The sequence below is a fragment of the Oculina patagonica genome, chromosome 8, assembly GCF_052425735.1.
Source record: "Oculina patagonica isolate OP01 chromosome 8, crgOcupat, whole genome shotgun sequence".
Classification (NCBI taxonomy): domain Eukaryota; kingdom Metazoa; phylum Cnidaria; class Anthozoa; order Scleractinia; family Oculinidae; genus Oculina; species Oculina patagonica.
The window spans coordinates 28,540,943-28,566,786 of NC_135765.1; the positions used below are offsets into that span (position 1 = coordinate 28,540,943).

Below are 25,844 nucleotides of genomic sequence, written 5' to 3' on the forward strand. Positions count from 1 at the left end.
CTCCGTCAATAAGGAGATTTCCCAGGCAATTGTGTGCGCGTTGGAAAGGGTGTGACTCCATGTCTTATTGTGTATTAGTGTCAAAGTCACAAGTCTTTTACTCGCAGAGAAAATCCCCTCTGAATATTCAGACAAAAGAAATCCGTTAATGAGCAAAATGGTCCACTTGCAAGCGGTCAGTTCAGGCAGTTTTAAACTCATTAACAAATTCCTATTGTTTCAACATTCATGCGTTTATATCTCCGTCAAAAGGGGGATTTCCCGGCCAATTGTGTCCGCGTTGGAAACGGAGTGACTACATGTTTGTTGTGTGCAAGTGTCAAAGTCACAAATCTTTTACACGCAGAGAAAACCGCCTATGAATATTCAAACAAAAGAAATCCGTTAATGAGTAAAATGGCCCACTTTGAAAATATAATGGCCAGTTTGGGCAGTTTTGAACTCATTAACTAATTTCTATTGTTTCAATATTCATGTGTGAATATCTCCGTCAATAAGGGGATTTCCAGGGCAATTGTGTGCGCGTTGGAAAGGGTGTGACTCCATGTCTATTGTATGCAATTGTCAAAGTCACAAGTCTTTCTCTCGCAGAGAAAAATCCCCTCTGAATATTGAAACAATAGAAATCCGTTAATGAGCAAAATAGTCCACCATGAAAATGGCCAGTTTGGGCAGTTTTAAACTCATTAACAAATTTCTATTGTTTCAATATTCATATGTGAATATTTCCGTTAATTAAGGGATTTCCGAGCCAATTGTGTGCGCGTTGGAAAGGGTGTGACTCCATGTCTATTGTGTGCAAGTGTTAAGGTGTTAGGTCTTTTTTTCGCAGAGAAAATCCCCTCTGAATATCCAAACAATAGAAATCCGTTAATGAGCAAAATGGTCCACTTTAAAAGTGGCCAGTTTTGGGCAGTTTTGAACTCATTAACAAAATTCTATTGTTTCAAAATTCATACGTGAATATCTCCGTCAAAAACGGGACTTCCGAGGAACTTGTGTTTGCGTTTGAAAGGGTGTGACTCCATGTCTATTGTGTGCAAGTGTTAAGGTGTTAGGTCTTTTTTTCGCAGAGAAAATCTCCTGTGAATATTCAAACAATAGAATTCTGTCAATGAGCAAAATGGTCCTCTTTGAAAATGGCCAGTTTGAGCAGTTTTGAACGCATTAACAAATTTCCATTGTTTCAATATTCATGCGTGAATATCTCCGTCAAAAAGGGGACTTCCCAGGGAATTGTGTACGAGTTGGAAAGGGTGCATGTGACTCCATGTCTATTGTGTGCAAGTGTTAAGGTGTTAGGTCTTTTTTTCGCAGAGAAAATCTCCTGTGAATATTCAAACAATAGAATTCTGTCAATGAGCAAAATGGTCCACTTTGAAAATGGCCAGTTTGAGCAGTTTTGAACGCATTAACAAATTTCCATTGTTTCAATATTCATGCGTGAATATCTCCGTCAAAAAGGGGATTTCCCAGGGAATTGTGTACGCGTAAGAAAGGGAGTGTCTTCATGTCTATTGTGTGCAAGTGTTTAAGTCTTAGGTCTTTTACTCGCAGAGAAAATCCCCGCTGAATATTAAAACAATAGAAAAGTAGGAGGAGACCCACCGGAAACACACGGGGTCACGCACTGGGATACTTATGGTGGAGCCCAGGAGAAACGCAAGGGAAATGCGTGGGAAACGCACGGCGAACGCAGTTTATTGTGCGAGCTAGCGAAAGGGGAATCTCACCGCCATTCCCGGGGAAGGTAAGAGAGGATCCACCTTAAACCCATGGGAGAATCAGTAGGAGAACACACGGGTTGCGTATAGCAAAACGCACGGAACAACGCCTTGTGGAACACACGGGAAACACAACGGAACACACAGGGAACACATAACGTTGCCAAGGAGCAAATTAAACGCATAGGAGAACCAACAGCAAATACGCCGGATGCACCAGAATATTTTTGTAGCTACGGTACCCCGATTTTTATATGTAAAACTGACTTAATTCTGTTCATTGTTTTTTTATTAACATGACAAATGCATTTTTCTTGACTTTTAATCTCAGAGCAGTTAAGCCAAGAAATATAAATATAAATAAAATCTATTTGCAAGTTATCCGCGTCGTATAGACCTCGTAGTCATGACTGTGTTTCGAGTAAATGGTGTTTTTTAGAGTCCGTTTCCATCAGAGTAAAAACTCCAGACTGTAAACACTCCAACAAAAAACGTCAGCAACACAGCACTAGCCTAGAAATAATCAACAAGAAAATTTCATTTTCACTTTTCCTGAAAGGGGTACCTTTTTCAGGCTGGAGCCTGGAGGTATATAAAAGGGTGAGGATTTCACGACTTGAAGTATAGAAACGGTTGAGGGAAAACTGTCATAAAGGCATTTAAAAGAGCCTTACAAGATATCTCGAGCAGACCCACCAAACGGTCGATTCATCTACGAATTTTACAGCAAGGAGCCCAAAAGTGTGACCACTTTTACTGATTTCACATTTTTTCGTGCAGTCATTATCCTATCAAAAGTCGAGGAAGGCTTTCCGCTGACATCTGATTGGATGAAAGAATGTGAATAAATTAAAAGTGCGCACACTTTTGGGCTCCTTGCTGTAAGGGGTTATTCCAGAGAAAATTAAGAAAAGAGATGCAGTTTTCTGTGGATATATGAAAGGGGTACTATTTTCCATCGAAGGTATAAGAAAGGTTTGCCTTTTCTGACAAAAATGGTATATAAAACGGTAAGGGTTTGGACCTTGGGGCGGGGCTTTCTTTATTTTATGGAATATTTTTGAGGATCACCCCCTCCCTCGGAAACTCAAGCCACGGCTGTGTGGATCCCAAAACTCTTAATCGTCTTAGCTTCTAGCGTTGACCAACACTATCGAGGGCTCTATGAGGCTGTAATAGCTAATCCCAAATGTATAAATGTTAACATTGTTTAGTACTATATTTTTAGAAAACGAGAAGCGAATTGAACATTATCTGAGCATCTTACCTGAGCTAGCATTGTGTTACTTTGCCACAAGATCTTAAGCTTCACTCTCACAACACCAAACGCACAGGGAAGGAAAGATTCGTTGTTGTTTTCCGTAGCATCACGGCATCTAGAATAAAAAAATGTCACTGTTACTTGTAATTCGACTCAATCTTTTACTCAGTCTTGTTCCTTTTTTATTTATTATTACCTCTTTGGAGTTTTTCTACCTTAGTAAACTATTTTAGTTGAGTTCTCTTTGCTAAGCCCGCGAAGGAAAGGCATATTTCCGGCTGTTGCTTGTCTCCGCCGAAAACTAACGTCTGCGAACTCGAGCCAGGAAACGATTTCTGTGACGTCAAAATTCTAAGCCAATCACAGTGACAGCTGGAAATACGTCTGCGTTCGGAGGCTGCTCTTTGATTGGCTGACATAAAAATACTCGTTAAAAGTTTTGTAGAGTCCTCTGCTATCTTCCAGTGTGACTACTCCAACCAAGACCACCCAAGCAAATTCTTCACGAATTAACCAATAGTGTTTGCATGTTTAAACGATAATGTATTATTCTGTAGCATGCAGCTGGTGTAAATCCACTTTTTGCGGGAAATGTATACAGTAGAACCCCGGTAACTCGAACTCGGATAACTCGAACAACCCCGCTAACTCGAACAAACTTCCATTTCCCTTGGATTTGACCCTACTTTTCATTCATTTTTACTCGGTTAACTCGAACTCGGATAACTCGAAAACCCCGCTTACTCGAACTAAATTTCGTTTCCCTTGATCAGTGTGCTTGATCAAAATTTGGGTCAAATTTACCCCGATAACTCGAATTCTGGTTCTTTTAGCTCGCCAGGGATGCCCATTGAACTATCCCATTAGCTCTTGTTGTCGTGTAATCGGATTTAAGAACTTTAAAGAACACTGCAGCAATTTGATTTTAATTAGAGCAATGAATAGATCACGTATCTGACAGAATTTTTACATTCTTATCCTAAAAATGTATGATCGTGTGAGAGTTTCTGACGAGATAAATTTTACTTGCACTGTACTTTGTACTGAAGTGCTGAAAAATCGATAAACTATCAATTATTAACTTGGCAAATTGAATATTCAATCGACCCCGCTAACTCGAACTGCTTTTCGTTTCCCTTCAGAGTTCGAGTTACCGGGGTTCTACTGTAGTTACCATACGAGGTTTTCATTCCCTATTTTGCACAGATTTTGTCAGATTTTGGTTTGAATGGTCGCACAGTAAATTCCATAACCAGCTGAAGGAAAACACGGGTACGTTTCCAATAAGATACAGGACTTACTTCTGGTAAAGTGAGGCTGCAAACGTGAGGTTTCCCTGCAATACGTCATTTTTGTTCACATTATTCCACAGGATTCCATTCAATGAGTAGTTATTTTCCACCATGAAAGCTAAGTTGTAAATCGCCTAGAACCAAAAAAAAAAACGCCACATGAGAACTAAGAGAATATCACTTCGTTAGCTTTGCTCACTAAGGCTGAAAGGGATTTCTTGGAAAAATCTGCCACAAGTGACTCAACAATTAGCCTCCTAAGCAATCGTTTTTAGGGGCGATCGTGTTACACTCCTCCCACAAATCGCCCCTAAAAACGACTGCGTGAGAGGCTTCTAAAATCAATCAGCTGAAATTAATTACCGACGCAATGCTTAAGAAAGTTGCTTCCCTAAATTTCTCTGCTTTGGCGACACGAAAAATTTAACCTCGACCCCAGGGGACGCCTGAGGCAGCAGTTTTCGCATCCTTGTGACATCAAGCTGACGTAATAACTTACGATGTGCTCTTACTGCTCGTTCAAGTCCATGATTAGTTAATAACGATTGGAAAGTTTTCGGGTATTTTTCGGCGAGAGCTAACTTGTGTTACCTGTGGTAGATCGTTTTTGGACGCGGCCTCTGCGTACATTTCAGCAGCAAATGTGATGTTTCGAGGAACAGTTTTGCCATACCAGTGATTATCTCCAACTTTAAGCATAGCTAAAAGGCAATGACAGAAAGTTCTTTAAATTATGGCTTATGGCTTTCTCAAACTTTTATTTGTCTCGACTGAAAGTTTGACGTAAAATGAGTTAAGGTTACGTGAACGCATCTGATCTAACAATATAAAAGTCATTTTCTCACCAAAGACCCAGCCCATGGCAGCTGAACGGTTGTAATAATGCCATGTGCAATCCACTGCAGTCACACTGCTCAGCTCTTCCTGCATGAAATAAAATTAACTGAATTAGGCATACATTTGGCTTTAATTGACTGCCGCAAAACCAAAGGCAAAGCATGACTATGTACATTGATCCTTGACCTTGGTAAATAAGTTCTTGTCGCAAGGTCTATAAAAGTTCAAAGCGAAGCTTTTGACCGCATCACACAGTCTTCATCAGCGAAAGTGAGCTAAACGTTGTCACGTGATTGCATGTTGTTTAATCACGTGACAACAGTTACAGCTGCCAAGCCAATCACAACAGTGTAAACAACACAATTGAACTAATGAGAACTTGTTCTCTCGCCTTGTTGAGAGAATTTGCGCTGTAAGGACTCACTATCGTTTCGTAGGAGTGTTTATTCTAGCTGAACTTTAAAGTTTTTAGAGGGTTAAAACTAACCTGATTTTCTTCGCATAAGATGGCTGCATTGTAGAGCGGTACTTCCATGCCAACCTCGGCAGCAAACATGAAGTAAACTAACGATTTGTACCTAGAAAAGCGAAATAAAAAGCCAACAGTCAACACACGAATCGTCTGAAACGGAAAATGGACTAAGAAATTCTCAGTCACAGCAAATCGGCAGTGTTATGGATCCACTTTGTTCCTTCGCAAGTTAGCTTACGTGACAAGAAACAAGTATTTGCGAATCTGTGTTAGCCAATCAGAAAATAGAACAGACACTCCGAACAATGTCACGTGTTCATGACGACTGCTTGCCGTCAAACTTATCTAGCAATAAACACACGGTCAGTCGATGAATGTTCCGCCTTTTAATTTGTAATGGTGACATGGGTAGAAGAGGAGAAAGTTTTTTTCTAACTTCTCATTTTCACGTTTTTTTCCTCCCTTCCAAAACGCAACAACTTTGAAACTGACAGAAGTGCACGTTTGCATGTGCTTCAGTTAGCTCTATTATGATCCGCTCAGAAACTTATAAGCAGTATTTCTACTTCCCCCCCCCCCCCGGAAGGGATGCTAGTCTATTGCAGGGTCACCCCCAGCAGTAAATTCGCTGGTACCCATTTATACACCTGAGTGGAGAGAGGCACTATGAGAGTAAAGTGTCCTGCCCAAGAACACAACATATTGACCCCGGTTAGGTCTCAAACCCGGACCGCTCGATCCGAAATCCAGCGCGCTAACCATTAGGCAATCGCGCCTCACCAAACAAGTAGTAGACCATTAATTATCGTACATGTTTCCTTGGTAGTATGCTTCTAAGCCTCGCCTCATTAACCATCCAACCTCTGGATTCTGTTCGGCAACAAAACGGAGATATCTACAATGACAAAAAAAGTAACAAATAAACATCGAAACAAAACTGCCATGCATAAGTTTCCACGACTGCATCAAAGCTACTTACACGACCCCCAAAGGGCAATTCCTGTCCACGTACAAGCCACTACTGACCCCCTCTCCCACAGCAAGACAAGATCCAGGATGTCCTTTGGTAGCAGCCTCAAACCAGTACTTAAACGCTTCTCTCTGCCGAATAACAAACAAGTTCAAATAATAAGTGAATTTTTAAAACGTTTCTGCATTGTTAGGGCTGAGTCGGAGTCGTAATCAAAGGTACAGAGCGTTAGGATCTAGTGAAAATGAAACCGACAGAGTCGTAAGCAGAGTTTCCGATTCCACTTATGACTCTGTCGCTTATGATCCAGTGAAAACTAAATTGCTGGAGTCGCAAGCAGAAAGAAAGGACTCAGAGGGCCTGAGAACTAGCATTGTGATTGGTTTGTTCTTCCGCTTCAGCTTGCCACTCCGACAATCTAGTTTTTACTGGATCATTAGCAACAGAGTCATAAGTAGAATCAGTAGAAAATGAAAACATTCTGATTCTTCCGACTCCGATTCCGAGTCCGTCGAGCTTATGAATCCGCATACGACTCCGATTTTCGATTTTTACTAGGTCGTAATTGCTCTTATTATCCGATTACGACTCCGTCGTTAGTGAAAACCAACCTTTAGGGTGGCGGCTGGATTCTAACGAGTGCAATAACGAGTTTCTACTGTCCATACCTTATCAGGGGGGTGTCCCTCCACCCAGCCGTTGTCATAAGACACAGCTAAGTTTGTCAGTCCATCTCTGTCTCCCATCTCAGCTGCTCTCTTGAAGTACACCGCTGCTCCACTGTAGTTCTGACGCATGTTCACTTCATAGAAGCCCAAAGCGTTAAGAGCCGGCGGATAGTCCTGGTCAGCAGTGGTGATAAAAAGACAACAGCACTTTAGGTTGAAAGAGGAGCTTTAAGGTTTGACGAATAGGAGGCTCTTAGAGGTTTTATACAAAAAAGCACTTTTTCCCGCCAATGGATTAGTGAAGAGAAAATATATTTTTCAAACGAGGGAATCACGCTTTTAGTCAGAATTTAGTCTGCTACAAATTCGTGGCTACTTTTCAGTACCTTAGAAACCTTGCCAGTCAAGTTTAACAAGTATCGTAAACCAGTTGTTACCTGTTCTGCAGACAGTTTAAACAGCTTAATGGCTTCTGTTTCGTTTTGCTCCACTCCATGACCCTGTCAGTAAAAAATAGTTTATGAAATACTTGAATACCTTTCTTTCTCCTCGTTGTTTAATTTCGGTACTTTACAACTTAAGATTTTTTTGCTATTTTCTATTAATCTTATTTGCTATTTTGGTTAATCTTAAACTATTATGGGAACGTCGTGTGTTGCTAACATTTTAAGAACAAATCATAAAAGTTGAAGGCATTATTGAATGAAATTTATTAGCAGTGTTTATCTTGGAAGATTTACCAATACGTCTGAGAGACATATTTTACAATACATTTAGATAAACACCGAAAATACAACGCACTGAACGTCAACAACATTATGCATCTGGCAGACGAGTTAAATAGACGTATACGGTCTTTCATATTTAAAAAGGAAGATGATTATACAAAACGCCTACAAGATTCAAAACCCCTGATTCAAAACCACCAATTAAATTCCCCGAAATTAAAATCTGCAGCTGCGAAGCTTTGGACATTTTCCCTGTGGAAATAATTCCTGTTTTGGCTGATAGATTCAACTCAACACTACACGACGAGGGCAACGAAGCTATATTTCAGGTAATTCAAATAATGTTTTTCAAAATTTAAAATTAAGACCTTATGTTAGGAGACTAGAACGCTAAACCTTACATAAATGTGTCAACTTTAACGCTTTTCAAACAATCTCACGCCTTTTGTGTACCACTTAGAGAAGAGCACAGTACTTTAACCACAAATTAATGAAGAAAAACTTTAACTACTGCAATTCGGCATCGTGTTCAAATTGGGAAGGGGAGCAGAGGTGCTTTAGGGGATTTCATTTTATTGGAGGTGAAACGAAACTCACAGGCCCAGAAGAAAAATATAAATAGTAAAAACCTACATATAAGAACCTAGAGATTAAGAACCTGTTAGGCTAAGATTTTCAATTTAAACCCCCTTTACCTAAGAACCTTTTTAGCCAAAAGTTTTAAACAGGTTCTTATTATATTATAAAATTCAGTTAACACTAAGAATTTAGTTTTGTTTTCTTGATGTTTAGTAGGTATGAAGGCATAACAACAAATAAGTAAACTTAGAATAAGGTTTGTATTTGTTTATATTGCAGTTATCGCGACATAACTTGATGCATATTTTATACAAACAATAGACTGCACCACCAATATTCCATCAGTATGAAGCACCGTTTTAGAACCTAAATAGCCTAATTTCCCAGTAAACACCAATTGTACAGCAACCTTTTTAGGCTAACTTATGCAATAAGGAGCGATCACAGGGACTGAAATAACCGTTATCTTTCAAGTACTTAAAAATTTAATGTAGGGTCTCGTATTAAAAACTCTGAAGAACGCGATATCAGTGAGTGATTTTGTCATTTACCAAAAATGAGAGCTTTGGCGCTGTTAAAATTAAAAATCGAAATGATAAAACAAGGGTGGTTTATAAACTGTCGCTATTTACTTATGCACTGTATATTTTATTGTTTGTATATTTTAACGCAGTCGTCTACAATTTATTTTTCGAGGTGGTTTATAAATTAAAAGAGAGAGAAAAGCCGACGGTGAGACCAGATAAAAGGTAAGTGTGACCAAGAAAGTTTAAATAAAATTGATGCTAAAAGGGAAAATCTAATGATTTAAAAATGCGTATAAAAGCGAATAGGAGAGACCAATAATTAAACCATTGTTGAAATGAAAAGCTGTTTGACCCTTCTAGGAAGAGAAAACGATAATTAGCGTAAGACAAAAATATAAAAGAGGATAAATTAAGCTTTCTTAGCATATCAAAAGCAGAGCTTCAGAATGAGGAAGATATGAAAACAAATTGGGTTTATGCCATTTTTTATATGTACACGGAGTATTCAGTAATGTGTTAATATATAACTACACTGCTATTCCATCCTCTAACAAGTACTGCAAACGTAAGGGTTGGCAACTGGTCTATTTAAAATTGATATCTCTCCTATTAATTTACAACGACTGACGTTCAAATGTTTGTGAAATAATCTATAGTGAAGACTTCAATGTTTGTACGATTTCTGTGGTTGCCTGAACTATGGAAGTGCCGCTCGAATGAAATTTATCTGTTGTTCCCGTCTCACTCATTTCGGTGCTAATTAAAATACGTCTGAAAACTGATGTCAGCGTCGTATGTAACTAAACGCAAAGAAGGTGTTTTTCAAAGACTTTCCTCTGCTATTAACGTTACTGTCGATATATATTTAAGGTTTACGAGCCATACGCGTAGCATACGAATCACAAAAGCTGAAACGCGTGAGAAATGCAAGATGCTAGTTTAATGATATCGGCGTTCGATTCGTTTTCGGAGGAAAAAAATTATCCCAGTGAATGCTTAGGCTCCCGCTAGGCACGGCACCATAAAAACAAAGGCGAGCGAAGGGTCTAGGAACAAATTTTTTCACAATATCTGCAAAGACATTTGTTGTTATAGAAAATGTTCGCAAGACGACTCAAAAGAAAAGGTTGTAAAATAGAATTTGATAAAGATGAAATGTTCACTATATCACAAGCGTCTCCATCTTTACCATTTAAATTAAAATTTGTTCTTGTGAACCTTGTGTTGCAAAATTACGAGACAAGTTCCACGAAACATAAGTACTTTGTGTAAAAGAGAATTTACATCGGAACAACCATCTGGTACTGGTTTTTTGCCCAACTTAAATTAATATTACTCGATTTTCTGACGAATTCCGACTTAAACCGTGAACGTTGCGTTACATCTAAGTTGTGCTATTCGTGTTGCGAAAAAATGCGTTATTCGTAAATTTTGTTTTACTTAGTGCTTCATTGTTGTTTTTTCCCTACCTTAAGCGTGGAAACCCCCAAGTTAAACAGTCCCTCCGGGTCTCCTTGATCAGCTCCCATCTGATAATATTGTACTGCTCTGTTTAAATCTCTCTGTAAACCTCGTTTACCATAATAATACATCTCTGCAAGTACGCTCTGAAATGCAAAACAAAATGGCGGCTTTTGTGAATTCTCTAGGTTAGTCAATTCGTCTCAAAGCAAAATAAACACAACTTACTCTCCAATAAACTCGAGACGGTTTACTACTCCATGTTGCAAAAACAACAACCATGTGTTCAGTAAAGAAACTGAAATACAACTTTCTATTCTATGATAAAACTGACCGAAATAAGCATACGTTTTTATGTGCAAGGGCAAGCACAAAAATTCAAACTTTACAGTGTTCATGCTAAAATGCAAAAAAGCTTCACTCTTCTAAATTAACCACTTGACTTGTGCCTGTTTTAAGGACCCGCTTACCCCTAAAATTGCTTTCTTGGCGCACAAACGAAGACTGTTCACGGCCCTCTATTTTGTCATTCTTTTTTATCATTGGACGGTAGGTGCAAGGTGGTGTGGCTGTAAAAGGTCTACACAAACAGGGAAACATTTGCTACAAAAGCGAAATGTTTCTTAAAAAAATTGAGCAACAAACGTTGCGTGTGCGCGCAGAGAGTCAATGTTTCCGCATTAATTATTAAGGTGTTATTTGCATAAATTAACATGTTTACCCACAAAGTCGCATAATTAACCTGCTTCATTATAGCAACCCACCTGAGCACCTGTCAAACCGTGCAATGCTTGATGGGTAAGCCACTGGAATACGTCAGACTCATCGCCTTTGTGATTGGCCAGTTCATCATAATCATCCAAGCGCACCGCTTCCGCGTGAGTCTGGGAATAAAAATCCTTTGTGAACATGACATTTCTGAATAGTAAATTTTCACAAACATTTTTTGAAGCAATTTTTATTTACAACTTACAAAGGGATAAGGGAGGGTTTATAGTTTTCTAGGAGTGGGTTTTTTTATGGGGTGAGGCGGGGGGGGGGGGCATGATTATACTACTAACAGTACCTTTTTTCGGGAGCATGCGAGGGGGGAGGCTTTCAAAAATTGCCCAAAAATATAGGTCAGAGTACAAGGGGCCTTTACTTTATTCACTAAAAGTTAAGCTTCATTTTAGAAGGGTGACTCATGCAGCCTGGAGGGGGTGGACTTAAGGTGATGATCATCAGAATTGTTGAAAGGAGTCCCTAAAAGGTACCAGAATCCTGCCTCGTGGTTGTGGCTTCCTTTTCACTCCTAAGTAGTATGAATTAAAAACAAGGAAAATTCTAACGGTGGTCATTTTAAATAAACGAAACAAATTTTAACCCCCTAAAGTACCCCTGCCCCATGTTATGCAGCTCAATGGCTAGCATCCAAAGGGGACAAACGTCACTAATATAGAAGAAAAAGAACTTGTTTACTCACACTAACTTCTTGATGTTGTTGTAAAAGCTTGTCTGTAGTTACAGCAGCTGCTTTGTAGTATCCTAAAATGAAAACCAATTTGCGATCATGTCAAGAGGACAAAACTGGTCACATCACGTTTTAAAAATTTCGCAGATCAGACACTGAAATTCCTGACTTTTCCATGGCCATGGTCTGGCTGCGATTTGTACTGACTTGAGCAGCATGCAAAGAAGTACATCTCCAGTAGCCTGGGGCTAGTGGATTTTGTGGTCGAGCTAGTGAATGTTATCCTTCCCTTGCCTGACTGGCAAGTGAAAGTTTTCGGGAAACATTTGTGAGGAAACTAGTCGGCTTATAGGAATTTTTTTGAGCTAGTGAAAATGATGTTTGGGCTAGTTCATCCTGACATCAGCTTGGAAAACCAAGTTTCTCTGCACCCTGTTGAGGCAACCATCAATCACAACAGAAAAACCTTGAAAAGAAAAGCATTATTATGTAATTACGATAATGTCTGCAAATTATGATAACATATGATGATATCCTACCAATAGCTACATCACAGTCTTTGTGTATTCCGTCTGCTCCTATAAAGTGCCTGTAAGCCAGAGCCATTTGACAAAGAGCATTGTCACTAGCTGCACCAAGCAATAAATATTTCAAGCCCTGCAAATAAGTTAAAATGCCAACACGAAAAAGGTCAGTCATTCAGACATTTTATCTCATTCCACAAACTGGCATAATCCACTTACTTTCTTAGGTTTGTAATTACATGCTTTCACTTAATCATGTATATTTATTTAACACTTTAATTTTTGTTCTTTTAGTTTGCAGTAAAATGCAGTGAAATGTTAACTTATGCTAAATTAAGGATTATTACAGGGGTAGGTGTGTGTGTGTGTGTGTGGGGGGGGGGGGGTGGTGGTACTGGTTATGCAAGATGCCCCCATCAAATCAGTGTGGTTGGAAAAAAGGATCGACCTGGAAAATTGAGTTAATGCATTTATACTCCGCCATTTATTCAGGGGAAGATTGTGTGGTGAACTAAAATGGTACAGCTTTGATACTTTTCTATACAAATTTACTGTTAAATGAGACTACAAACAAAGTGTTTGAAATCTTAAGACATCTTAAAGGGGTAAGGGTGAAACAGAGGTGTGAAAAAAAAATTATCATGTTAACAAAGTGTAGTCGGTTAAGTTCTCACTAAACTAAATGCTTTGACAAGGGGGGATGGGGGGGGGGGGATCTGAACTGCCCACTTTCCAGACCTGCCACTCTGGGTTCTCGGCCCCTTCCTGAGTGGTTCCCATCTCTTGGTACTTTGTGTATTGCAAAATGTTGGAAAATCTTTCTTTTTTCTCCCAGTTCTCATCACCTTGGGAATCCTATACGTACTTTTTGCCCACACTTCTATTGCCTTCCATAAAGTTCCCTCTCCACTAACAGTCAGAGACATGTATCACGCAAAAGTTAAACTCAATTAACAAGAAAAACGCTTTGAGGCTAAAAGTAGCACAGTTACATATGCACATACCTGGGTCTTGTCTTGTGGGACACCTAGGCCAATCACGTTTATTACCCCCGTCATGTACTGTGACTTGATGTGTCCTATACAACTAGCCACTCTTAAAATGGCCAATGCTGTTCCGGCTTCCTTTGCACTGTCAGCCTTAAATTTAAAGTGAGCTTTAATTTCTGTTTTTTTTTAGCAAAATTATTATGGTGTTATAGAAATCAGAAGAATTTAAAATGGCATACCAGTTTTTCATTAGCCAGCTGGTACAAAGAATCTGCAACAGCTGTTAAATCATTGTGATGATTGCTAATGACTTGCTGTACAATGACATCTACCTCAGGGGTCTCCCCTGATAATGGAACTTGACATTGTGGGTTGTTACTGTCAGGGGTGGGGACAAGATCTGTCAGAGATCCATGTTTGGTCACACAGTATCCTAGAAAAAAAAAAGAAAAAGTGTTACTTAAATAATTAAGCTAAAATAGTCAGTATTTGGCCTGGACGAATCTGTGCTTACTCTAGATCTCTTCAAGATAAATCAGGTTTTATAAGTCTTGTGTCTTTACCACTATTTTAACCCCCCCCCCCCACACACACACACTCACTGGATGGAAGGGTTGTCCCTCACAGGGTTACCCCCCTCCACCCCTGGAACAGTATTAAATTCGCCAGTACCCATTAATACACCTGGGAGGAGAGAGGCACTGTGAGAGTCAACAGGTGAATAGTGGTAGAATATTCACCGAGCCGCGGATACAATGACCGTGGCCAGGGCCCCAGGGGGGTACTCCGACTTGTAAATGACGGGGATGATCGAATGAAGGCAAAACTCAGGACCCCAAAAAATCCCTTACTCTTTCGATATTACCCAAAAAAATCCCTGGACCAAAAATAACGCCTAAAAAATCCCTTGTCAAATTACCCCTAAATTGCTAGGAAGGGCAATAACGCTTGTGTTTGTTTATTCATCATACCATAAATACGCCAAGGCCGTACCAAATCTCTTTAAAGTTTATTTTTAATACCCAAAAGATCCCCTATTTGAATCAAGTCACCCAAAAAAATACTTGCCAAATCTTCTTACCCAAAAAAAAAAATGCCAGAATCGAAAATTTCAAATCCAAAAAAATCCTTCGATCATCCCCGTCATTTACAAGCCGGAGTACCCCCCCTGGGGCCAGGGCTTGAACCCAGAACTGTTGATGTTCCAGAGTATGGCGCACTAACTTTTTGGCCGTGGACTACAACACCCTTGTAAATGTTTTCAATATAACTGACCATTTTTCTCTGATTCCTTCTCCATTTCCTCCAGAACAGCTTCATGTAAGTTTACAATCTTTTCACTGCATGTTACTGAATGATCTGCCAAAGCTACATAAAAGAAAAACCATACAATCAATTATCAAAAATGTAATTTCCCTTTGTGTAATTAAGGGGATAATGAATTTAATTTACCCATGCTGAACATCAGGTCATCTTCCGGGGGAGAGAAAACCTACAAAGAAAAGAAAATAATTATTAATAAAAAAAGTTAAATTAAAAAATAATTAAAAAAGAAATTGCTCTGGTCCACATCAGTCACATATACACCTACTGGCATGTATTGTGATGTTTAATAAGTGATTTATTTACCTGGTTTGGAAATAACAAGTGTCTTCTGTAGATACGGGTGTGTCCAATGATCCCTTTAAATGTCTGTGACCCTTCTGTGCCGCCAAGTACCCAAAATCCTTCAGTGTCCTTAAAACTAAATGATCCATGTGGGAATCTGGGCAAAAATTAAAATCAAACAATCATCATCATCTTAACCTCCCCTTTATTTGATTATATCAATTTGATATTGATATTATTACATTTAAAATCTAAGTATGATTTGACAGTTTATACCACAAATCCACCTTTAATTCCCATATACAGTCAACTCTCGTTAAAGCGGACACGCTCGGGGCATCGTTTAGTGTCCGTTATAGCGAGAGTCCGTAATAGCAGGAGTCATTTCCAGTCAAACCTTATTCGCTGGGGATCTGGATTTTGTCCGTAATAGCGAGTGTCCGCAATAGCGGGGTGTCGGCAAGGCGAGAGTTGACTGTATAGCTGATATACCAGTGGGGAGGGGACAGAAGGATCTGAACATCCCGCCTCCCACACAGATAACTCCTATTTCCTGTCCTTTTCTTACTGTCTCTTGCAACATGATACTTTTTTATAAAAAAAAAAAAAATGCATTAATTAATGTTGCAAAAGGTTTCCCTATTACTCAAGGTTCCTGCCACCCTGGGAATTTCACTATCTACCTTTTCTTCACTAACTCCCACAATGTCCCCCTCCTCCTTACACTCAGGTTCCCATTTCTCTGCCCCCTCTCCCATTCACATAACACACAGTCACTGGATTAATATTCTTCCTGTGGTGCAATAAATCACATGCCTTTACAGGCAACTTTTTTTCAGAGTTTGATAATGAGTGCAAATTAAGATAAAAAAACCCTAAAAAAACAAAGCACCTCAAAACACTCATTGAGCTATAGCAGGGACTGCAGAACAATTTCCTAATTGGGGGGGGGGGGGGGCTGACTAGTGACTTGAAGTGGGGGGCTTTACAGACACTTCTCTTAGTAAATCTTTTTTTTTTTTTTCCAGAAATATTGGATGGGACTAAAGCCCCCCCCCCTCCCTCAGCACCCCCAGCTCCCCCAGCTCCCCTGGCTCCGCAGTCCCTGTATAGTCTTATATAAATATTTTAAGATTAAGATTAAAATTTATTTCGTAGTCTATGACTTACTCATTGTGTACTGCATTCTCTTCTTTCTCAAAAACATGGCCGTTACGGTGTCTGGTTGTGACATAAACAGTTGTATCATCAACTGACATCACAATCTGCACCCATTTTTTAAGAGGCAAGCGACTGTTGATAACAAATGCATAACCAGTGTCGGGTGTGTATTGCACTTGTATATGAAGGAGTCCTACAAGTAAAATTACCATCAGATGTTGCTTGGTTAGTTTTGTCATTTAAAAAAAAATACCTATGCAGATGTCATATTAATTAAGTGGTAAAACAGGCAAGGGAAAAGAATGCATGACAAATAGACCAAAAAAAGGTCAGTGACGAGGCTGTTTGAACTTGCTAATGTAAAACAATTTGAAGCTGACTGATGTAGAAAGCCAGTAATTATATATAAGTCAAATAAGACCCAGTCTTGCTTTTGTTCATAAATTATGTTTTGGAGGATGCAGAGAGTACCCTCCTCCCAGCAACGGGACCAGTGGGTGGGAACCCCAGATCTAGCATCATTATGTGGGTCGAGTTTGTTGTACTTTAGTCCTTGTTGTGTTTTCTCTCCCTCCAGAAAAAACACTATTAAATTTTGTAAATCCCAATTTGATCAGGAATCCAAGAGCCACTAGTTTGTCAGACAGACATGGTTAAACAATATTAAATTTATTTATGAGATAAAATATGCTCTCTGCACCCATTGCATGCCTATGATGTTAGATAACAAATCTACTATTATTATTATGTAAGGTCTGCAGCTACATGAACCTCTGTATACACTATGTGGTTGATAGCGAAGCAGGTTTTGTATGACAGTTTTCCACTAGATGGAGATTTATCGGGTGGGTAGGGTTATCCACCCTTTATAAAACTGGGTGACAGAGGTCAGTTTAAACATTGAACAACACAGTCATACTATATACCAGTTGATGTGATGCTTAATAATGGTGTCAATAGCACTGTACTCCTGTGATTAAGAATTCCACAGAGACCATCAAAGCATGGTTCCATCATGAAAATCCATGTTGAAATTGTAAACCTAAAAAGCAAAACATACAGTCTGTTTTATTCTAGAATAATCCAAGGTCAAGTGGCAATACAATCAACAATGTTCAGCTTTATGATCATGCTCGACATTTGAAGATGACTGATTTTTAAAAAGAATATTTACATGTATAATAGGCAAAAATCACTGCCATTGTCATTGTCGTCAATGTCTCCTAAATGTGTCCAAGAATTGGCTCAATTATTCTTAAAGACTACAAAACATAATTTTACCTTGGTTTTGACTTGCTGTATGCCTCAGCTAACTCTTCCCTGGGCCAGGCAAGAGGTGGAAGAACTCTAACAGGAAACCAAGGTCTTATTAGTGATATTTTAAGAATAATTTGATGAATAATAAATAATTAGAGGGCCCAGTTATTTAAAGCAATGTGATGACTTAAATTTTGATAGAGTTTGGCCAAAAAATATCCTATAGATGCGGTGGCTGCGTACAGAGAACTGTGTTGTGTTTCTGATAGGTTGCTTCTCAAGCTAACCAATCAGAGGGCCAATTGTAGCCCGTGAGAGCGCACCAAGGTTTTTCAGCACAAAAGTCAAACAAACTGGATGCTCTTGCAAGCTTAGGGCTATGTCACCAGTATGATATTTTGAGATTTAAGGCAAAGTTACCTTTTTTCCTCAGAAGGTAAAGAGAAATGCACCTTTTGAGAGACATCTGTTTCTCAGGTTAACATACATGTAGGGGTGGGGGATGAGACATGTGCTTGACTGCTTTTAATTTGCTTAGAAGTAAGTTGTCAAACAATAATGATAAATGTGGTGACAAAATTAATAAAAACCTCCAGTTTATGGTCATGTGCATGGTAGCATGTGTTACAGTATGAACTGTAAAGCAACATATTGTAAAGATGTAACTTAACAAGAGGGGACTATCTTATGTACCTTTTCAGACCAGTCTCTTTTCCAGTCAAAGCCACAGGAAATGTGAGTAGGTCTACAATGTCTATAAGGCAAACGCATTCATTCAAACCAAAACTTACTATTATACAACACTGGTAACTGATTTTGCAAGCTACATATTTTACATGCAAATACTTTCACAGTTTATCTAAGGCCAAGCCTTCACTAGTGAGCTAACAGCATTATGGCAAGGTCACTCAAACTCAAGAATCATCAACATAAGGAAGAAATTGCTCTTTTAGTTGTTATAGGTATTCATGTTGTGTCGCTAGTGTGACTGTAATTTAAGCTATTTTTAATGTTAAGGTGAATCAGCTACTAAGTTGCGCTAATCAATATCACAAGAATGCCATTTACCAAGGTGAGATAGAACGAGTTGCAGGTGTGAGATTCTTGTAGTATAAAGGGCTGTAAACATATTCACCAGTTCCCTGCTAAATAAAGACTAACTGAACATTTGGTTTGGGATTGCTGGTCCACCTAAAGAAGGGTCAGAGTACAGTGGATGTTTTGCTTCTTAATTGGTAAGTTATTCTGTAATTCCAGGTTGGGGGGGGGGGGTGCAGGGATGGCACAGTGGCAAGAGAGCTCATTTTGTACCAGTGCGGATGGCCTGAATTATTCAAATCCTGATTTTGGAGTCATAATTTATGTAAGTTGAGTTTATGGCTGGTTTTTGCTATTGTTCTCAGGGTTTCCTTTGGTTCAATATTAAGTTTTCGTTTCTCCACAAAAACCAACGCTTCGAAATTCCAATTCAATCTGGAAACAGTGGATGAAGAGCCACTCTGTTGACATACTACTGCAAATTCCTATTATATTACTGTTAAGTTTTGGGATACGCAAGTGAACACCTTGAAAACTATGCAAACCTTAGAGCTAACTCGAACAATCTGTTCCTTGAATGTTTAACTTACCTTTAAGATGCTGGCATTTCTCGATTTTCTTTGGACTATGATTTATCAAATATTCCCAAGGCCAAGGAAAACTAAACCCAGGTTTATGAGGTCTACTCCAAGGTGGAACCAATGGCAAGTGTATAAAATCCCCGGCTAAAACAGGCTTTGATTCTAATCCTCCAGGCAACAGATCTAGCAATGTTATGGTCACATGTATTTGTTCAACGTAAAGATCAGGAAATATACCGAGAGCTTTGTTCTCCAAATATGCCAATGAGTCTCGGAGAGAGACTTTAATGCTCAACGTTTGTGTCTCTTCTGAACGGTGAGCTACAACAACAACGTATTTGAACTCACTACGCTCTACACTCTCTATCCCGATTGATTTAACTTCGAGTGTTAAGAGTCTTGCCTCTTTAGTTCTGTATGAAAGAACAACGTTTAACTCTGCTTCTGCATATAAAGGCGCTTCGATGACCTTGACAAAATCATCGTAGACTTTTACACGTTGATGAAAATCCACTGGAATATCGAGCGTTACTTGAGGTTCTGTTCTTTTAGCTTTTCCTAGAATAATCAGCTGCAATAAACAGGAAATAAACAAGAGCAGGTCGTTTGTCGCCGCCATAGTTCTGTTGTTGAAGTTCTCCACAACATTTGAGACGTTTTGGCTCGCCCGGTGCTTGGATACCAGACTTCAATGAAAAGAATTTGGAATACGTTTTCTTCGTTTCATTGTTTCACGCCATCTCTGAAACGGCAAATACTGCACAGAAGGTTGCTGCAGGTTTTGAACATTCATTGCATGCAATAATCGGATAAGCTGACAAGTATTTTTACAAGATATGCAATTACAGGCAGGCGTTACTGTTTTGGCGCTAAAAGAATGGGCTCCAGGAAAGGAAAGGCACAAACCCGCGCGCGTACAAAATTTCCTTATATGGTTGGGTAACGGGGATTTTCTCTAAAAAGGTCCTTTACAAAACCTTAAGTACTCTGATATTCAATTTTTTGTTTTATTTAGGAAATTACCTCTTCTCTCCTCTCCTCCCAATGCCATACCTATTTATTTGGCCTGTCACGGAATGTCACGCAATCTTTACCAGGAAGTTGTTTTCAGGCTTTCTCTTCTGTCCCTTTTTTTTTTTCAAACCGAAAATACCAAACATCGTTTTATGTGCCAATTTTTGTAGTTTCTTGCTAGTGATGTGTAAAGCTTTGACAAAAATAGTAGTTACAGTGGCTCTTTCCTTCCACGAGTCTTCAACCATATTTACGGCAACCTGGCCATGAGGCCATCTGATTGGCCTGTCCCGATTGTGCTCGTGAAATACTGGAAAGTTGTTCACTGAAATGTCCAAAAATGCTAAAAAATTCCCAGTTATCCGAAAAGTTGCTATCAATTTTTTTTATATTTTTTATATAAACGTTTATTTAAAGCTTTATTTTTCGTTCTTTACAATAGAGGCTAACATAGTTGAGGGATAGTTCAAGAAAAATAGCTTGAAACTTAGCTTTATAGAGTTGCTCGCAAATGTGGGTACTCTGAAGTTTAACCGCACGAAAAAACGTTAAGTGACAGTTTATGTGTTCAAAACGTTGATAAAAATTTAAGAAGCTTTAAGACATTTGCATAAATTGAAGTTTTCTATGAAATCGTTGACTTTTTCGTGCTTGATTTTGCTTAAAAATTGCTCAGAAAGGCAAAACTTGCTCGAGGTTGCTAAAGCTTCAAAAAGTTGCTCCAAACGCCAAAAAGCTGCTCAAAAGTTGCCGAGCCAAATCGGAAGAGGCCTACCATCTGATAGGAAGAGGAGGGGGTGGGGGAATGTGTCATGGACTAACATCCCAGCCACCCCAGCCTTGCAGACGAAAATTAGAACTTTCACAAAGCCATTATTTCCGAAACAGTCCTTTTAATATCGAATGAAAAGTAGACTTACGTGTACACTAGCACGAAAACCATTTTCTTAATTAGAAACGTACAGAAAACGAAGTAACATTGTGGTGATTGGGATCTCTTCCAATTTACCTTAATCTTCTTTTTTCAATTGCGGCATTTCCAATCTGATTAAAGAGATGTCTTATCAAAAACTGCCGAAAAAATGCCCTCACGTATGAAATTTGATACCGTGCTTTTGCAACATTCCAAAGATCTTCAAAATTAATTTTAGCGGAAAGTTAAAGGAAGTGAATAAAAGCTTTGATTGCAAGCGGTGTTTTACTGTTTGAAAACCCTTTTTGTCCCGAAAAGAACTAATTAATGTACCCTTTCGGTCTCGAATGGTCGGCAAGATGAAATCAGTTTCCTTCACATATTAAATATCATGATTTAAACATGTTGTTAGAGGTATGTGTTAATTTTAGGTTTGATTACAAAAGAAAACTTTTAAAATTCAAAAATATCTGATAACGCGATGAAGTGTACCATTTGTTGATAAATCACAAAGCCTCACTCAGATCGTTAACGGAGATCTCTAAACTGTTTTTTCTTTGAATTTTAAAATTTGCGTTATCTGTATCATCAAACGTTCAAATAAAAACAGAAAAAAAGAAAAAAAGAAACATTTTTTTCGCCGTTAAGGAATAACCGAGACGCCTTAAGCGGATCTTTACAGGCTCAGTTCTGTTTTCTGTATGATCAATTCGCTTTCCTGCGAATTTAAAAGTAAATATTTTTCAAATCCAACGCTTGAGAGGACCTTGTGTCCCAATGAAGTTTTCGATGTTTTCAGTTGCTGTTGGCAATATGCCGCTAAGCGGCTAAAAACTCTAAAAGTGATATGTCCGCTGAGACCGGTAATTACTTTTCTGTCCTTATATCGCTCGGGGGATGAATTACTAATGGGTCAAAATGGGACAGGTGCAATATTTAAGGCAAACATCTCCAAAAGCTTGTTATATTACAGGCACAAGTATTCGGCAATTACTATATCATCCACCTAACGTGCGTGCACAACTGCGAACCTAAAGGACCACTGTAAAACAGGTATGAATTTATCGATTTTGACTAAATGTTGCTGAGTTTATTAATGCGCATAAAATCAGCGATTGATACAGAAAAGAGAACTGAAACATTCTGGTTGACACCAACTGATTTGAAGATATTGTATCTAACCGATGCGCGTCAAAATAGTGCGGAAACCTTGGAAAAGCCACACCAAATTATAGCTATTTCAGACTGCTTACATCGAGTTGTCGGTGTGAGGTGTTTAAAGAAAATTGCCAATTTTAGTTATTCCAGCTTAATAAAGCTGCAGAGTTTCGACACAAGAAAGTGTTTTAATGAGCTACATGTAAGAAGTCCTCGAAAACCATTTAAAGCTATCTTCGAAGTCAGTAAATACAAGTTTTTTTCTTTAATCAACAACGAAGAGTAAACTTCGGAAACACAGCTTTGCGTGTGGTCAATTTTCCGCAAGAAGAGGTGAATTTCAAAATGGATATATATCCCGGTATTAAATTACAAATAGAAACTGTGTTTCTGAGTGATTGTTTTCTCCCCCTTCTAAGCGGAAAGAGAATATGATTTTTTATTTTAGTTATACAGGAAATTACTTAAGGCTGTCTATATTTGTGCTTTTAAATAAAATAGCATTTGACAAGGATACTTGAGTAGGATCGATTCTAAGCCGACAACTAAAAATCACAACGCGTTCAAGAATACATATGAGAACTGATTTCAGCTCAAAATTGGAGCGATGCAACATTTATCAATCGCCGCAGAGAGCTTTTAAAATAAATTTTACAAAGGACGCGCAATGACAGACGTGTACCGCAAGTTCAAACATTTTTTCTGCTGCGACAGATTCAAAGCACTCGGGCGGCGAAACACTTGCAATGTGATTGAATGAAACAGCAATTGACTTTCAAAGAACCCCACGGCGTGTTCCAATTTCCAAAATATCTATTTAATTTTTAGTTGTCATTTATATTTTTCCATTGTTCCATTGACAAAAGTCAAAACCTCATTTTTTCCTTGCGACAATTTGCTTGATTCGTTTCCATTTACTAGACTTGATTAATTAATACGACTCGCAGCGTGGTTACAGTTTATAAACAAAATCGCGAGAAACCGGTCAACTTCGCGCCCGTGAAATGGTTTAAAAGGGAAAATTTACATACAAACTGCGGGTTTTATGGCATTGCAACTACCTTGTAACTCACCCAGGTACGATTAAATAATTCGAGATCAGTTCTAAGTACATTTGATTTGCAAAAAGAAACAAAAAATAAAATAAACATAAAGCGTGTTTTGCATCCACACGCCTTTATGTATTACTAACTCTAGACAAAAGCATCTAGTTGAATTCATAGAACATTCAATTTATATAGCAAAAACGTCTTGTTTCGCTGGGTTGTTAATCAATCTACACGTAAGAATTAGGATTTACGATCTGCAAAGCTAAGTTTTACACGAGCTAACTTTCAAAAAATAAAATAAATAGAAGTTCGCCTTCAGTCTTATTGATTGCCTGTAGTTTAATGAAATAAAGGCGCTTGACACATGTAAAAACTTCATTTAAAAGTAATATCGACGTTTAAAAATAGTAAAATAAATCAGGGATGTAAGATAGTCAAAATACGTAATATCAATATAAACTTATGCGGGAAAATAATGGATTTGTCGCCCGCCGTCTCTCACGGAAGCGTCCAGTGTCCTCTTAGTAATATGTAACCGGATAAACCCATCGAAAGCTAATTTTTACAAAACATTCCGCCCTTGTTGACATGTAAATTATTTATTCAACGTGATATTCTGTTCTTTTTATCTTGATTTTCATAGCTCAGTTGGTAAAACATTTTTACGGGATAAAATTGATTCGTATTCATTAGCGGATCGCAAATTAGTGGGTGGCTTTATTGTAAAGAGAAAGGAAAGCTGTCATGTCTTGTCTTAAATATTGTGACAACATGAATTGGTTCTGTTGGAAGCAAAATCTTGTTAACAAGAAAACTATTACTAATTAAAAAAAACCTGTGGCTTCAGTAAAATCTCATCAATTTACCGCTTGCGTGGGGTATTTAAGTAATGAAAACGAAAACCCCGAAGACAGAAGACCTAAGACCGAAAACGAAGACCCATACGAAAACGAAGGCCCGTACGAAAACGAAGACCCATACGAAAACGAAGGCCCGTACGAAAACGAAGACCCATACGAAAACGAAGACCAGTACGAAAACGAAGACCCATACGAAAACGAAGACCCGTACGAAAACGAAGACCCGTACGAAAATGAACGAAAACGAAGACCCGTACGAAAACGAAGACCCATACGAAAACGAAGACCCATTCGAAAACGAAGACCCGTACGAAAACGAAGACCCGTACTACCCTTGCGTGGGATCTAATTTTTCGATTTCAGCTGGTTCTTTTTAAGTTTATATTGATTCTTTTCTTTTTAAAAAGAACCCTTCAAGATTCCGTGAAATTGTACACAGGCTATTATTTTACATTATATATGTTCGAGTGGTAGATGTCCTCTTAAAAAGGGATTATGTTTTGCTTGTTTAAACGAAATGCAACTTTTTTCTTTACAAAGAGCTCATCACTTCTGTCGTCTGTCTATCGCGGAAAACGCTGTTTCTTTACTTAAGTTTACTGAATCAACAACATCTATTCTATTTTTGTAACTTATTTACCCAGGGGCGAAGTGAAACGTCCTGTTTTTATGCTAATAACATGTAAACATTAATTAACACAAATTCTTCCTTTTCAGAAAACTGCAAACACAGGCGCCATGTACTGCTGAAATAAAAAGGGAAAATTTAGATTCAAGTCACGGGTTTCATGGTACTGCAATAGTTCGTAATACGCACAGGTACAATTAGATAATTTGAGATCATTTCTCAGTACATTTGATTTGCAAAAAAGAAACAAAAATGAACATATAGCGTGCTTTTGCATCCACACGCCTTTATGCATTCATGACTCTATACTAGACAAAAGCATCTAGTTGAATTATATTCATAGAATATTTAAATTTATATAGCAAAAACGTCTTGTTTCGCTGGGTTGTTACAGTGCGAATACTCGAACCGGGACAGTTTGAACAAAGTTAACCAATCACAACGCTAATTGAGAACAAAGAAAGGCGGCCTTTTTTAGAAATGGACCAATAACGTCCAAGACCGCAAACAATAGATTTGCAACAAAATTTAAACAGACAACAACGTTTGAAACAGTTGTGGACCTGTACAGGCCCGCAAATGATCCCGGCCCGCAAATGATCCCGGGACCGCAAATGATCCCCAAATTGGACCGCAAATGATCCCAGGACTGGAAATGATCCCCAGATAGTACCGGAAATGATCCCCGGACCGGAAACAGTCGCCTGACCGTAAATGACCGAATATGCGTGGACTAAAGAATTTGGACAGGGGATTTAATTTTTTTAAAATCCATTTTTTCTTTATAATACAACAATAACAAAAACAATTACCGCAAGAGAATGTACCGTATTTGAACGATTTAAATTCAAAACCATAACTTTAAAAATATCGATATAGCTGCTAAATATGCAATGATATAAACTAATCTATAAAAACGCGACATAAAGTTTAACAATCCAACCAACAGAAATATGAACTCTCTCCAATCAAGGGATGATTTGTTTACGGCGAAATGCGTTTAGCTGATAGCCATTTATTCACACGCAGTCACGCAGCGTTCATAGCGACAATGTCTAGACGAAAAGTCTAGAAGCGTGAGGTTGAGTTTTG

General features: G+C 38.5%; 2 protein-coding genes across 4 annotated transcripts in view; one reads left to right on the top strand and one right to left on the bottom strand.

The window, feature by feature from the left end:
- Positions 1 to 1,987: 1,987 nt before the first annotated feature.
- On the bottom strand, positions 1,988 to 20,011 carry LOC144664040 (protein sel-1 homolog 3-like). Its single transcript, XM_078525161.1, has 24 exons — positions 19,140 to 20,011; positions 18,205 to 18,265; positions 17,536 to 17,601; positions 17,181 to 17,296; positions 16,264 to 16,447; positions 15,115 to 15,250; positions 14,938 to 14,977; positions 14,761 to 14,853; positions 13,725 to 13,918; positions 13,501 to 13,635; positions 12,512 to 12,629; positions 11,985 to 12,046; positions 11,284 to 11,403; positions 10,528 to 10,665; positions 7,662 to 7,724; positions 7,225 to 7,398; positions 6,566 to 6,687; positions 6,398 to 6,481; positions 5,602 to 5,692; positions 5,123 to 5,201; positions 4,869 to 4,978; positions 4,287 to 4,411; positions 2,992 to 3,100; positions 1,988 to 2,237 (listed from the first exon to the last, which is right to left on the bottom strand). Exons 1-24 carry the CDS (start codon positions 19,747 to 19,749, stop codon positions 2,160 to 2,162), a joined length of 3,108 nt encoding a protein of 1,035 aa, XP_078381287.1. The 5' UTR covers positions 19,750 to 20,011; the 3' UTR covers positions 1,988 to 2,159.
- The window catches only part of LOC144664067 (trace amine-associated receptor 9-like), a 30,036-nt gene continuing 13,455 nt past the window's right edge, over positions 9,264 to 25,844 (top strand). Inside the window, exons 1-2 of one of the 3 annotated variants that reach the window (XM_078525198.1) lie at positions 9,264 to 9,280; positions 24,842 to 24,943. The gene's annotated coding sequence lies outside the window, so the exon portion shown is untranslated. Of the gene's footprint in view, positions 9,281 to 20,952; positions 24,944 to 25,844 lie in introns of those variants that run through there. The other 2 variants (XM_078525197.1, XM_078525195.1) reach the window with 2 other exon arrangements.

Excerpts from the sequence above, each read along its gene's own strand:
- LOC144664040 (XM_078525161.1), bottom strand. The coding sequence starts at position 19,749 with ATGGCGGCGACAAACGACCTGCTCTTGTTTATTTCCTGTTTATTGCAG. Across the intron at positions 17,297-17,535 it reads TACAGCAAGTCAAAACCAAG|GTTTACAATTTCAACATGGA; the intron begins GTAAAATTATGT and ends TTTGCTTTTTAG. Across the intron at positions 2,238-2,991 it reads GTAACACAATGCTAGCTCAG|GCTAGTGCTGTGTTGCTGAC; the intron begins GTAAGATGCTCA and ends GATTATTTCTAG.